At 37.9% G+C, this 14,589-nt stretch overlaps 1 protein-coding gene across 2 annotated transcripts in view; it reads left to right on the top strand.

Annotated features, from left to right (window-relative positions):
• Positions 1-14,589, top strand: part of MAMDC2 (MAM domain containing 2) — a 61,838-nt gene extending 47,249 nt beyond the window's left edge. Inside the window, exons 10-14 of one of the 2 annotated variants that reach the window (XM_054054213.1) lie at positions 5,483-5,576; positions 7,194-7,346; positions 11,463-11,722; positions 13,331-13,415; positions 13,735-14,589. In XM_054054213.1, coding sequence (XP_053910188.1) covers positions 5,483-5,576; positions 7,194-7,346; positions 11,463-11,722; positions 13,331-13,415; positions 13,735-13,796 — 654 coding nt within the window. In that variant the 3' untranslated portion in view covers positions 13,797-14,589. Of the gene's footprint in view, positions 1-5,482; positions 5,577-7,193; positions 7,347-11,462; positions 11,723-13,330; positions 13,416-13,734 lie in introns of those variants that run through there. The other variant, XM_054054214.1, reaches the window with a different exon arrangement.

Genomic DNA, 14,589 nt, shown 5'->3' with positions numbered 1-14,589 from the left:
TTAATTGCATTTGTGAGATATCAAAATCAAGTGGCTGTTTCACTTCAATATTTACATGTTTTAAAACAAATAAAAGGGAAGACTTTTTTGAGAATGACTAAACATTGGAATTCTTTGCTGCAGGAAGCTGTGGGGGCCAATAGTATGCATGTATTTAAAAAGGGATTAGGCAAATACATGGAAAATAGACCTCACGGTGACTGTAAACACAGTGGTACTGGTATGAAAGTGGTACAAGTGCAGCAAGTTCTTCAACTTTCTTGCATCTGAACATAATATAACGGTACAAATAGCTTTATGGTTGATTTGTTTCTTATTCTGTTTTCCTTATTACCCATCTGCCTTCCTGAGGTGTGATATGAGGGTCTTTGGACCTTTGTTCTCACATCATTACTGTGATGATGCTCAATGTTAAAATGTTCTATCATTTCTCTTTGCTCCTGAGAAATTTGTGTCTCTCAGTTGTCCACCAAAGTCAAAGGTAAATATCGAAAGCAATCCTGCATATATGATGAAGTCCTAGATTCATGGCCGCCGAGTTGCTAGTATAAAAGACACAATTCTCCAGTCAGGTATCAGGTGGAAGAGGGCAGACATCCTAGTCCTCATCTCCTCTTCCTCCTCCCCACCTGAAAAACCCTCACTTGTGTTAAATAAATAAGCATTTTGGTACTGTTCTGACGCAACCCTTGATGTCTTCCTATGAAAAGGTATGCATTCTACAGAGGTTGGAATGAGCTGCAGTTTTATAGTATGGGCTTTCTAGCCTTCCTTCTCTCACCTCTAAAACAAGAAATTGCTTAAAGAACAGTCACTGAAAATGCCTAATTAAAATAAGAACTTTAGGGCTTGTAAATACTGTTTGCAAAATGTGTACCCTGCCGTTTGTGGTGTTTGGCATACAGTTATGGAAATGCCTTTTTGGAAACTGTAAAAATTATTCAGATTAGAAAGTGCCACCTAAGTGGTCTGCATCTTCACTGTAGCTAAGCAAGGCGATGTGTTGCAGGAGGTGTTACATACCTCCTCTTGGTATCTGTGATACTTCAATGACATTACTCAATTTTTGTTCTGGGTACTTCATATCGTTACGATGCCTCATCATCTGACAAGACTCCTCGGTCTATAGGCAAGAAACTTTCCTTCATGTAAAAAGAGCCAAGGAAACTTTTACTGAAAAGAAGATGGAATCATAATAGCAGATTTCAGGAAATCTGTCCCTGGGGCACAGCTGAGGATATTGGTATCCTGTATACACTTTTGTGCAGGCAGTATTCTCTACTGGACAGTGTAATCTAGTGAATACAGATGTAGCATTAACAGCCTGTGGCTATACATTGCTCTGTTAGCATTATGGTTTTCTTTGTTTGTTTCTGCATATGTCCATATGCCCTTGCACAGGAAAGATTTTCAGAAATATTTCTTCAAATCTCACAAGCTTATTACCAATGTTATCCAATTACTTACGTAGAAGCTTTCATAATCCATTATTTTCTTGCAGAAACTCACTGTAACATTTACGTGGCAAGAACCTTAACTTGCCTTGTGAGTGCCATTTCAAATTATTTTATATGACAGAAGGTTGTAGACATTGTAATTTTAACTTAATAGCTTACTTGCATGCTTGATAAATGAGTTTCTGACTGTTTAAGCCAAAGAAAAACAAGCTATTTAAAATCTAGTTTAATTAAACTAGATACAAGTAATTCAGGCTACTTTCCTAACATTTTTATCAACAGCCCTGGGAGGAACAGACTGGCTCTGCTATTCTCTATGCTAGTGATTGCTTCCTGGCTTACAGTCTTACTTGGGTAACTGACTGAAAAGTCAGACTCTCTGTTTTGGGAAAGCATCTTGACTGCTTCATTGTGTCATGTCACACTTTTGTTTCTGGTGCTCACGTTATTTTTGGTTTCATAATACTGAGTTTTGTGTCACTCCATGGAAATAACAACAGTTGCCTCTCACAAAACTGCATCTTGAACTCCATCATAACTGCCTTTCTCCTTTAAGAAATAGAACCTAATTATGAAAGATGTGGCTAAGTAATGGACTGAGTTTTGTGTCTGCACTGATATACAGTATCAACATTCACTAGGATGTAATTAGGTAAATTAATCTTCTGCAGAGGCATAGCTTGATTTTAACTCACAAGATTTGGCTGCTCTTATGGTTTTTCTTATGTTTGGCTGGTCTGGCACTCAAATTGAGCAAAAGCTATATTTTCTGGGATAAACAAGTAGGAAAGCAAATACACAGAATCTGTAGGGGTCCTGGAAGCATCTTCTCTTCTCTTCTCTTCTCTTCTCTTCTCTTCTCTTCTCTTCTCTTCTCTTCTCTTCTCTTCTCTTCTCTTCTCTTCTCTTCTCTTCTCTTCTCTTCTCTTCTCTTCTCTTCTCTTCTCTTCTCCTCTTGTCTGTTGTTCTCAGAGCTGGACACTCTCTCCAAATCTCCTTTTACAAGCTTCCCCATTAGTCGTTCCTTACTCTTCTTGATAGAGGTACCCAACTGCGAGTCTTACTCTTTCTTCTCCTCCAAAAGCAGGTAAACTTCATATGCATACCTTTTAACCCATGTCTGCTTGTAGAGATGCACAGGGCTAAGGACAAGAAGTCCCTTCTACCTCACGCAGTGTTCACAGAACAACTCAACAACATGCCATGGGAGAAGTGAAACCCTGCTTGCTCTGCCAGCTGTTCTCATCTGGCATTGGTTATTACTGATACAATCCAGGATAAAAGCTAAGAACTGATTATTGATACTCTGACTCTGCAGGCCAGAAACATCAATTAAGCACTGGAAAATAAACAAGCCAGCTTCCAGAAACTGGAACAGTGACTTGGAAGGAAACTAATGCCCTGGCTGTGTCCGGTTATTGGAACAAAAAGAGACATGAGAGGAAAATATTTTTTATTTTTCAGTAACACAGGCAACAGCTGTTTGCATCTGATAATGTCTTTAATTTAGCCTCCAAGATAGCATGGAAGTCCAGCAAGATTTGTTTGAACCAATTAGTATGTTATTCATCTGTGTTGTTTTATGAAGAAAGTGTGAGTTCAGAACAAAGATCCCTCTATTCTTTCCTCCAATACATAAGTTCTTAAACATTTCTTTCTGAAGAACTGACCTAGGAAATATTTTCATTAGAACAAGAACAAATGTAAAGCATCATGAGATTAGCCCTTTCTGAGAGTGTAGAAAGGATTCAGGGTTCTGATTTAAGGTGAAGATGAGTAGCTGAATAAATCCAAATTGAAATAGATTTGGTAGGTTCAAATGGTCAAAAGTGTCCCTTTATGGTTAAAAAAAAAAGATATTTAGGACAAGAGAACAGTGAATAAATTTAACCTGTGAATGCAAATATGTTCTACCCCATTGCTTAAAAATATATCAAGAATATAACAAAATAAGCTGAGTGGACAATGAACAAGTTCAGTACATTTGTTGTAGTTACTACTGGAAACTCCTTATTCCTAAGCACAAGCTCTCCTGTGCAGTTAGAAAGTCTGCTCATGGCAGCATGTCACTCAACACCAAAAAAAGGAAGTGGAGAATAGTAATGCTAAACCTACAGATGACAAAGCTGAACAAGTTAACAAGTGACAATGAAACAGATGGATCCTTTCATTGTACAAAGGCTACTGGTTCAATGGCCTTTGAGAGACCAACAGTTGTTGTGATGCTTTTGAAATAGAGGGCTTTCTGCAGGACCCAATGGGTAATTACATACCTTGTGTGGAACAAGTTACTGCAGTTTAATTGTAAGGACCTTGATCCTGCTCCCAATGATGTCAATAGGAAAACATCACTTACCACACGATTCCAGAGTATGGAAATGTTGTTTCAGAAATGACTGACCTCACCCTCTCGTGTGGTTTCTGAAGATTCTTGAGTTTAGGACTATAATACGTCTTTGGCTTATTACAAATGTTCACCAGAATGCATTTATTAAAAGTCTGGTGAATGACATCCACCAAACATCAATATTTATTGTATTCTTTATTCCAAGAGATGCTACCATTTTTTAATAGATTGTGTATGTTTCTTGAGAATAAGCTTAGAAAGTAAGAAACATCTTTTTCTGTTAAATCTTAGGTTAGGAGAGAAGCTCTGCAGGCTTAAAAAAACAAAAAAAGTTAGTTTTAGGCCACTATACACTGAGTAGTTGTGCTTGCTATGCAGGGGTGCTCCTCAAGTCCACCCCTGTAATAGTGTACAAGACAGATAATCACTATTACCAAGTTTGGTAGTACTACGTAGAAAATGCTTTTGAAAATTGCTCCATCCTGGGGAGAATAAACCAACATGCTTCAAAGGTTAGTGTAGTTATGTCCCAGGCTGTTCTATAAGCAGTTGGATAAATAAATAGTACATAGCAAAGCAATCCAGCAAAATCCAGTATAATGACTATATTGGAAGCATTACTGAGCCTGTTAAATAGGGATATATTAAATAATGCATGGACAACTTTTAACAACCCTTTTATATTCACATGGAACTGTTAGTCAGCATTTAACCTCAAATATGTAACTGAGGTGTTTACAGTTGTTTGAGAATATTAAACTGTAAGAAATGACACTCACCCGTCTCCAGTCACTAGTTGAGACCTCATCACAAAGGAATTGTTTTGAAATGCTCCTTCCAAATAATGGTCATAACCCCAATGGTCAGACAGCTGGTGTGCAGTAGCTAGGCAAATAAAACTGCCAACAGTATTTTCTCAAAATAAAGCTAATTGTGTCTTCTGTAATTCAAACAGAACTGTGTCCACCTTGGGAGAAGGGCAGCTGGGAATCTTTTATAGCTTCTTTACATTTTATTTTGTCATCTTATGGGCAACGTGTATTTTCCATGGCAGAATTAATGCATAGCCAAATAAAACATCTTGAACAATATTCTTAATCTTCAGAAACCCAAATGAACACTGTGAATGATGCTTAGCCTCTCGCTCTATGATATCATGGCCTTGTGTGATTTCTGAATAACCTCATTTTATGCAGTAGTTTCATCTCATCTCTGTTTTTCTGTGGTTTTTACCATGGCCATTTCTCTTGCCCATCACTGTTTCAAGTTCATTTTTCCATGGATGAAACCTCCTGGTTGTAAGGGTAAAATAGCTGAGGATGTTTGAGCTGTTCGTGATAGTTTTGGAGTGGAGGAAAACTGCAAGAGCCTCAGTGAGTCATCTTTTCTTATACACTTAAAAATAAATCCTCTCCTAATGAAAAGGAAACTACATACAGAGGTACATAATTTACATTTAAAAATAAAAAAACATTTCCTGTTGAATAAAAACTTGTATCTAAACTCCACTGGACTTGATATTTCAGTCATTGGCAGTATTGTATGTGCCAAAACAAAGTGGATTCATCATTTATATTCTGTAGATGTCAAAATTATTAGTGCATTTGGAAAACTGTAAAATTTCAGACTCTTAACAGCACCAGCTTTTGTTAGATACCTGAAACTTCATGTATTGCAGGTTGTCTTTGTCAGCTGGTGTAAAAGCTTCTGGGACTGTGGACTTGTGGCACTGGATGATATTTCATTAAGCCTGGGAAGTTGTCAGGCTGCTGGTAAGACCAAGTATATTTGTCATCCAACAGCTGCTACGTTTTTTAGTAAGAGTTCATTGCATATCTTCATTTTCCAAGCCCATCCTACAGCTGCCTTCATCCCACTGTGGTTTCTTTTCCTTTTCCAGTAAGTATTGCATAAATCCTATTTTTGCAGTAGTATACGTGCAGCAAGGACCAGTTTTTGTTTCCAGGGGTACCAGTTTACTCTTCATTAACTTCACTGACTACAGTGCAGTTGCACTTAGGTGAGCGTTCTTTCTGGGGCATTAGGACTTTTAAAAAAGTAACATTCTAACAGAAAGGAAAGTAGTTTTCAAATGTTTTTTAGGAAACTAGGAATGGCCCCAAAAGCAATATTTTCAAAACACAACATTCTTTTTAGTCCAGAAGTACAGTTGTGTAAGGCCAGGGGACAGTCCCTTATGTGAGCTGCAGTTCTCTGGTGAAGACAGGTGAGTTTAACTCTCTCCCCTGTAGTGGGAAGAACTGAATGTTTTTGAGCAAGATGTTACCCTCTGACGTGCACAGGCTAACCGAATTTTTGAGGTTTGAGCGCAATGATTGTATCCTAATTTAGGAACCTTTCTCCTGAGACAGACATAATCTCTAATCCCATTCTCCTTCAGAATAAAGTCATGCCTTTGAAATGGTGATGAGGCTGATCTACCATGCCATTTATATTCGCATGCATTAAGAACTTTTTAATAACCTTTTTTTTTTATTTTATTACAAGCATTCAGGCAGCTAACCATTATAGAACAGAGAGAAATGAAGTGAATAAAACAAGATGCCATTTTTCTGAAGTATTTCCAACAGTTGTCTGTTTTGCTGTTCTGTAGTTCCTAAGTAATTTGAAACAGAAACAAACATGCAGAACTGATATCTGGGTGCACAGTCACATGGGCACTGATGGCAGCAAAAAAAATGCCCAAAAAATGCCCTAGAGTATGTGAGGTGTCAAGTCTCTCTCCTTTCCAAAAGGTGAAAACAGCTCAGTATGTCTACTCCTAAACTACAAATTCAGATTATAGCAGAAGACCTGACAGAAGCTTCCTGGCAAGCACCTGAATTGTCAGCTTTCTGTCATCTGCATCATCTAATAGAATTGAAATAATGAAAATAGTAATTGCAGCTCTGTGGTCTGTTGTATGCGGTATTAGAATCTGTTGTTGAGGGAACATAAGAGAGCTAAATCTGGTGTTTGATTGCAGATCACAGAAACTCCAATATTTGACAAAACTCATTTAATATGCACATTGTACATTCTGGGGCTTGTTAAACTGCTTGGGTTGCCACAGTGGTGAAGAAAATTACACTGATAGAGCCCATTGCAGAGTTAAGAGGTATGATGGTAATAAACTGTATGAGCTGTTTTAAAGAATATTGGTACATGTTAGTGAGCCAGACTAGGGCACAGATTTCCTCAAAGCTGTGAAGAAAACAAAATTAAATTTTGTAGTTTGAAGACAGCTTTTATAAGCCTGTGACTACTGTAAGTATTGCTAGGTAGATATAAGTGATTTTGGTGAGTGAATGCAATGCATTGCTTGTATAATCTCTCCATATACTTGTCTGAATATATTTGCAGTTTTAAACAATGTCCTCTCCTTATAGATGTATTGCTGCCCAATCCTGGAGAATGTACTTTTGAAAAAGATGAGTGTATGTTTACCCAGAAGAAGAGAAGTCGTGGGAGCTGGCACAGGAGGAGGGGTCCAACTCCCACTTCTTACACTGGACCAAAAGGAGACCACACCACTGGGGTAGGTGAGTTAAGCTCAACATTGAACTTCCGAAACAGAAATGGATAGTTAGTAAAAAATACTTTAAAAATTACAACCTAGACCACAAAGAAATTTTTTAGTGCTCTGTTCAGAACAGTTATTAATCAAATTAAGTAAATAAATGCATTTCTTAGGGAACTATGGATCGTTTTGAGAATGTGATGTATATTCTGAATGGTCTGCAGACCAACTGGGAAATTGGGTCTTCATGTCCTAAAGTAGCCCTTTCTTTGGGGAGAAAAAAAGGACAGGATGACTTTCCAGAATCAGCAGAAAAGCCTTCTTCCAAGCCCCTAGCTTATGTGAATAGTCCCTGAAACTAAAACGCAAACATGTGGGTGGGGGCTTTTCTGCATCAACACCTTCCTTTTCAAACTTAGAAGAAAACATGGATGATAAAAAAGGTCCCACAGACCCTTTGTCTTGAAAATCTGCTCCATAACATCACTAGTTCAATTTTAAGTATTTAGGTGAGTGGGGCCTCATTAGCATAAACAAGCATACAGAAAACTAGTTCAGAATTATCCCCGCACCAGGGGCAGTATCTGGTGAGTTTTGGTAATGAAGAAGTGTGTCACTGTTTTGGATCCTCACGTTTCTGCAGAAGAGGACCTCAGTAGCAATGCCACTGACTTCAGTATAATGGATGAAACTGCCCTAAGGCTTGTGAACCTGAAATGTTTACAGGTTTTTCAAAAGGCTTTTGAGGCCTTTACATTTGCCATCCTTCATAGTGGTTAGCATTCATTCAACAGGTTATAAAACCAGCTTGCAGACTAGCTGGCCTATTCACAGTAGCCATCTATCGAGTCTGTTAAAAATTGTAGCTGGCCTATTCAAAAAGCTCACCAAAAGCTATTATTGTTCTGTCAACTCTGATTGACTGTAAACCATGTTAAGCATTATGAAGCATAGTTATTTCAGCTGGTTACATGAAATCTTGCTCTGTGCAAGCTTCTTTCAAGTTACTTTGGAAAACTGGTTTGTTTCTTGTTAACAAAATAACAAATGCTTCTGGTTAATAAAATAACTTTTTGTTGTTGTTGTTTCTGATCTCTTTATGTAAAAGGATGGCTTGTTTCAAGTTCAGCAAATTGTTCCTTTCCTGCTTTGTAGTGAAATTTTTGTAATAGCTGCACCCTGAGGAGGGTGTGGAAATTGACTGGAGATGTAAATTCATAGTATGTGACTGTTTGGCCAAAGTCCTGCAGGTTGAATTGAGAATGCAGATGGGAATGCTTCTCTTTGGCTTAAAATTTCAATTCACAAAGAAATTATGGTCTTCCATTGTCAATTCTAAACAGTACTGAGTCTAGGTAGAAATATGAACAGCCTTCCAACATTCTTAAAACTCCTCCTACATGTTCTGATATAAAACCAAGAAGCATTACTTATAAATTTGAGTATATTCTGGCCAGATCTATTGGCTAAGTTATCTAAGTGGAAAATGTAGGCTATGGACAAATCAAGAACATCTTCCCAATAATGATACCTTTGTACTGTGGAATGACTTTTGAAAGGGAATGTTGAAATTCTTGTCCCTTTTCCATTAAAAATGTAATGAGATTAAACTGAATTAGATCACATACTGTTTGTAAGTCTGTGTTTACCCATGCTGTCCAGTTCTTCTGCACCAGCTAGAAATGTCATCACCAGCTTTAAAATAAGAGCAACTTTTTCCTAATGGAAAAGGTTTTTTTAAAAAAAAGTTTAAAAGAAATTTTTAAAGTTCATGTTAGAATTTTTATTTTGAAATGTGGGTGACAATTCCAGAGAGGTATGTGTAGGCCATTTCTGTGTTGTCTGGCAGGCCCTTCTTCTTCTACAAATGTAATCCAAAAGGACTACATCACACTAAAGTTGCTGGTTTCTTTGCTGGGTAACCAAACTCAATATTCAGGTTTGTTTTATACGTTTTTTCCCCCAGTTATTCCCTAGATAACATATTTTGTTTTTGCTCTTTCATATACTATATATCCCAGATCCTGTGTTTCCAAGGATAACAAGTAGGAGCAACGCTGAGGAGTTTCTTGCTTAAGAAGAATTGTTAGCACAATTTTTGTAATTTCTAAGGCAGAAACTCACTTTAGACGTAATTTCAGTTTATGTAGATCACTATAGTATTCAGAGACCTGAGACTGATAGCTTGGCTTTAGAAATGGTGAAGCAAAAGAATCTTTTAAGCCTGGCCTGTGACATGGAAATGCATTTACAACAATGCTTGCTCCTTATTTCACACACTCACTTGCAGCAAGATGTCCTGAGAAACACATGGATATGGATTCACAAAACCAAGAACTGATCTAGTCTTTCCAAAACGTTTATGAGTCAGGTCTTAGAACTAAAGGCAAGCTATTTTATCATACTGTAGTATGAGCTGTGGGGTTTGATTTTTAATCCAAGGAAATTTTAAGCATAGTGAACATAAAAATCCTCACAACGGTTTGGCAGCCTTGGGAATTCTCCAGCGTGCCATATGAAATGGTCTTTTCCTTACAGACCTACAGCTCTAGATAATCTTCCTCTTCACCCTTTCTTTCTACTGCTGCTCACCACCAAAATACAAGCATGTGTTGATAATAGGACTGAATACCATGAGACACCCTGAGCATCCACTGGCTGCTCTTGCTGCTCTCAGCTTTTCTCCTGCTTCACTGATCCTTAGGAATCCCTTCTCCCGCGAAGGGAAAGGTCACTTTGTCCTTTCCAAAACTACATGAAGGGAGCAGTAGGACTGCATGAAGAGCTGCTGGAAAACCTTAGTACACTGCCTGCTGGTAGACCATACATCTCAACATACAGAACAGCTGCCATATGCAACAGACAGGATGTAGGAGTGCTCCTCCGTCTTCTGACATACCTCAGTTCGCTCCAGTTAGAAATAACCAAATGATGGATCAGGAGGAGGGGGGGGATTAATTTGTCTGCCAGCGATTAACAACTGATTTTTCCACAGATCACAGTTCATGACAATCTGTCATTCATTCATGGATTCTAGAGTGTCCAGTTTTCCTCACTTGTGTTTTCACAACTTCATCACAGAAAGATGTTATTCATGTCATATGTAATTTAAAAGAGGTATTTACATTCATTTGCTTTGTTAATAGCATCAGCTCCAACAATTGTGTAAACTACTCTCAGATGTAGTTTGTAGTTGCAACTGTCTCTGAATTCCAAGAGATCTGTAAATTAATTGATCACTGGCAAAGTGCATTCCTAGTTTAGGAACAGCTATGATTTTTAAAACTGAGCAGCTGGACTCCCAATTCCCCCCACTCCCAGGATAAGGGAAATGAGAGGAAAAATACTTGGGGTTAGAAACTAAAACTGCAGTTTTAATGAAATAATAATAATAATTATCATAACTATTATAATAATAGTAGTAAGAAGAAGAACAAGAAGAAGAAGAAGAAGAAGGAGGAAGAGGAACTAATAAATTATATGCAAATATATGAAATCACGCTGCCACCCCTCAATTGCTATATGTCACCAAAAATGCTGCAGAGCAGACATGAGGGTCCAAGGCTAGGAGGAAGCTGGGGGCTCAGGAACTGGATTCAGGAACGCACAGATCCAAGATCAGAGGCAAACAGACAGACAAGATCCTCACTGGACGTCAGCTATCAAAGAGAAACTGACCCTCCTGATCTCTCAGTTTTATACCAAGTATGATGTGTATGGGATGGGATACTCTTTTGGTCAGTTTTGGATCACCTGTCCTGCCTGCCCCTCCCGGCAGGGCAGCCTTTTCTGCCTCTTTGACTTATGGCTCTCCACTAGCTCAAGGATGGCCGTGGTTTCTATAGGAATAAATACAAGCAGTGGCCTTTCTGCATACCAGTGACCCATGTTATCACTTGTAGAGAGAAACACTGTCTGAAAAACATGCAGTTAACTTCCAGAAAATTAAGTTACTTAGATGAGACATAGCTGAATTCAGAAAACTGATTCTGCTTTAGCTCAAATCACAGCAGCATAAAAATCTTTATCAGAGTAGTTTCAGACATAGTTTTTTTACATAATCAGCATGTTAGGCATAATGAATATGATGAGAGAATGTATTCTACTTTGCTAACATTTGATTGTGTATGTTTTTAAGGATACTACATGTATATAGAAGCATCTAACATGGTCTATGGACAGAGAGCATACCTGATTTCAAGATCACTAAGAGGAACCTTTGGAAAACAGTGCTTGACATTTTTCTATCACATGTATGGAGCTGGGACTGGATTATTAAGTGTTTATCTGAAAAAGGAAGGTGATGATGAAGAGATTCCTTTGTGGAGGAGGACAGGGGAACAAAGTATCTCATGGCTGAGGGGAATGATAGAATATGAAAGTGACAGAAGCTACCAGGTAAGAATAAAGAAACAAAAAGCAGTCAAATGGGAATCTTGAACTGAACTATGTGCTAGAATCCAAGTTTTGGGTTGTATAAAAGAATTAAAATGTTAAAATTTAAATAGAATTGAATGGACACCTGAACAAGCTGAAGTAACACGTAATTTCTGACAAATGAAGGCAGGGGAGGAACCATTAAACATATTAATATGTTGCAGGTAAGAAAACAGTTCATTAATTCAAAATTAGTATTTTGAAGTATTTAAGTGCTATTCTCCCATCATTTCTTTTCACTAGAGGCATTTTTTATTTATATCCTTTGTGCAATTTCTTTTTCTTCAGCTGTCTGAAGTCCTGACTAGATTTGACATAACTACTAAACTGTTATAAAAAGGCTGCTTCTTGAAGGTGGCACCAAAGGCAAAGGATGATTTGGTCACCAACCAGCTGAACACGAGCTAGCAGTGTGCCCAGGTGTACAATAAGGCCAATGGCATTCTGGCTTGTGTCAGAAATAGTGTGGCCAGAGGACTAGGGAAGGGATCATCCCTTGTACTTGCTGTTGGTGAGGCAGCACCTCAAAGACTGTTTTCAGTTTTGGAAAATGAAGGTGGCGAAGAGTCTGGAGTGCAAGCGCTGTGAGGATTAGCTGAGGGAACTGGAGTTGTTTAGGCTTGAGAAATGGAGGCTGAGGGGAGACCTTATTGCTTTCTACAACTGCCTGAAAGGAGGCTGTAGTGAGGCAAGTAACGAGCAACAGGAGAAAAGGAAATGGCCTTGAGCTGCATCACGGAAGGTTCAGATTGGATATTAGGAAAAATATCTTCACCGAAAGTCTTGTCAAGTGTTGGAACAGGCTGCCCAGGGAAGTGGTTGAGTCACCATCCCAGGAGGTATTTTAAGATGTGCAGATGTGGTGCTTAGGGACATGGTTCAGTGGTGGACTTGGCAGTGTTAGGTTTGCAATTGGACTTGATAATCCTGAAGGTTCTTTCCAACTGAAATGATTCTATGATGCAAAGCTGGAGCTCTGCCTTTGGTTCCAACAGTCCCATCATTGCAGTATTGCAGGAGACAAAGCCTCTATCAAAGAGGCAGCTGAAATTGCTATTGACTGAAACAGCACTGGGCACAAAACTGCATTGATCACTAACCAGAGATGGTAAAGGTTTATCACTTTGCCTGAAGAGCCTGGAAATTAATTAGGGAAAAAAACCCAAGTTTTACTGAAAATCAAGTTTAGCCTCATCAGTAAGACCACAACACAGTACTGTTATGCTATTTTTCCTCCCTCGGTCTTGCTTGCATATGGGCAACACACAGCAACACATTTGGGCTGAAAAGCAAGATAGAAATGCTGTATCAGTAGAGATGATTTAACAATGGTCTATAACACACACATTGATTTCTTAACAAACTGGGAGAACAAATTGGCTTCCTTTGGCATAGCACAAACCCAAATTCTCTGACAAGGTCCATCAGTCCACTGATAGAACACAGAAGTTTCTGTCCAAGAAGCAAGGTTTCAGAACAAGCAAGATCCTTGAATAGACTGCATAGGTATTATTTCTTTCAGTTCTTCCTCCTATGGGATTCATGAAAAACTGTGTCTTACGTTTACAGATTATTTTTGAAGCAATTCGTGGTGTGTCAATGAGAAGTGACACTGCTATCGATGATATACTTTTCCAGGCAGGACCTTGTTTAGGTAAGTTTAAACATACTTTGTTTCTCTCAGATGACACCTAGTAATTCACAGTGCTTTTTAATTAGGCAGGTGATACTTCTTCCCTTGAATGGATCTAAATTTAGTATCGTGCTGCTGGGTTAGTGCAGAATTTTTGTTTTCTAATAAGATGCAAGACCATCCTCAGAACCTCAAGTAGTAAAGATGCTGTAACACTTTTTTAATGATGTATGGCAGTCTCATTTAAATCCAGCATGTTAATTAGATTATGTCATGCACATTCTTATGAATTTAAAAAAAATACAAATAATTACAGTATTTCTCACTTTTTATATTCTAGAAATGGAAGACATTCAGTTCTCATCAGGCTATCCTGACAGTTTAAATGAAATTGAGTATTAAATGCAGTTTGCTGAAAAGAATAAAGCATGTAGAAGATTGGTATGTGAGAAACTGCACAAACTGCCTATTTTAAAATATGTTTTAAAAAAATACTGGACTGATTTGAATATGCGCCATGTATAGGAAGAACTCAGAGCACTCATGTTCCTTGCCTTTGCAATGAAATTATTGACTCAGGGCTTCTTAGACTGTTTTGTTTTATATTTTTTTCTCTTTTGCATGAGGTATTATATAAAGGCTTCTGATTTTGCACAGATCATTGATTTGAAAGCTTTTTTTTTTTTCCCCCTAACCTTTCTGGTATATAAGTAAAAAGAGGGAAGTAAAGGTGCACAATTAAAATCCAGTATTGTGTTGCTTTAAATCTGCATTCAGTGAATGTTTTGTGTTGGGTATGGAACGGATTTTTGCTAAGAAGTAAAATATTTTGCAATGATAAAGGAAATACTATTAGCTACCATTAATAGCCTACAGGTTAAGTGCAATTATTCATGATGACAAATCTCTCTGGGAAACTCTTAACACTCTGCTGGCAATTTTTGTGGGTTTGTATTCCTTTACTAAAACAAATACATTTGTTGTTCTTGCCAATAACAAACTCACTTTTAGTGTTCCAGTATAATTCAGTGTAAGCTGCTGCTGTGTAGAATTTATATGAAATTAAACTCTTTGAAGCTATATGTTTTCTGGCATACAAGTTTGGGGATTTTTAACAAATCGGTTTGTACACTCACAGAGAATGTACTTACCATTTATACAACCACAGATGCCTTGAGTTTATATTAATAAGAAA

This window comes from Cuculus canorus, chromosome Z, assembly GCF_017976375.1.
Source record: "Cuculus canorus isolate bCucCan1 chromosome Z, bCucCan1.pri, whole genome shotgun sequence".
Classification (NCBI taxonomy): domain Eukaryota; kingdom Metazoa; phylum Chordata; class Aves; order Cuculiformes; family Cuculidae; genus Cuculus; species Cuculus canorus.
Note: the sequence above shows the minus strand (reverse complement) of the source record. Positions and strands in the feature narration are given on the sequence as shown.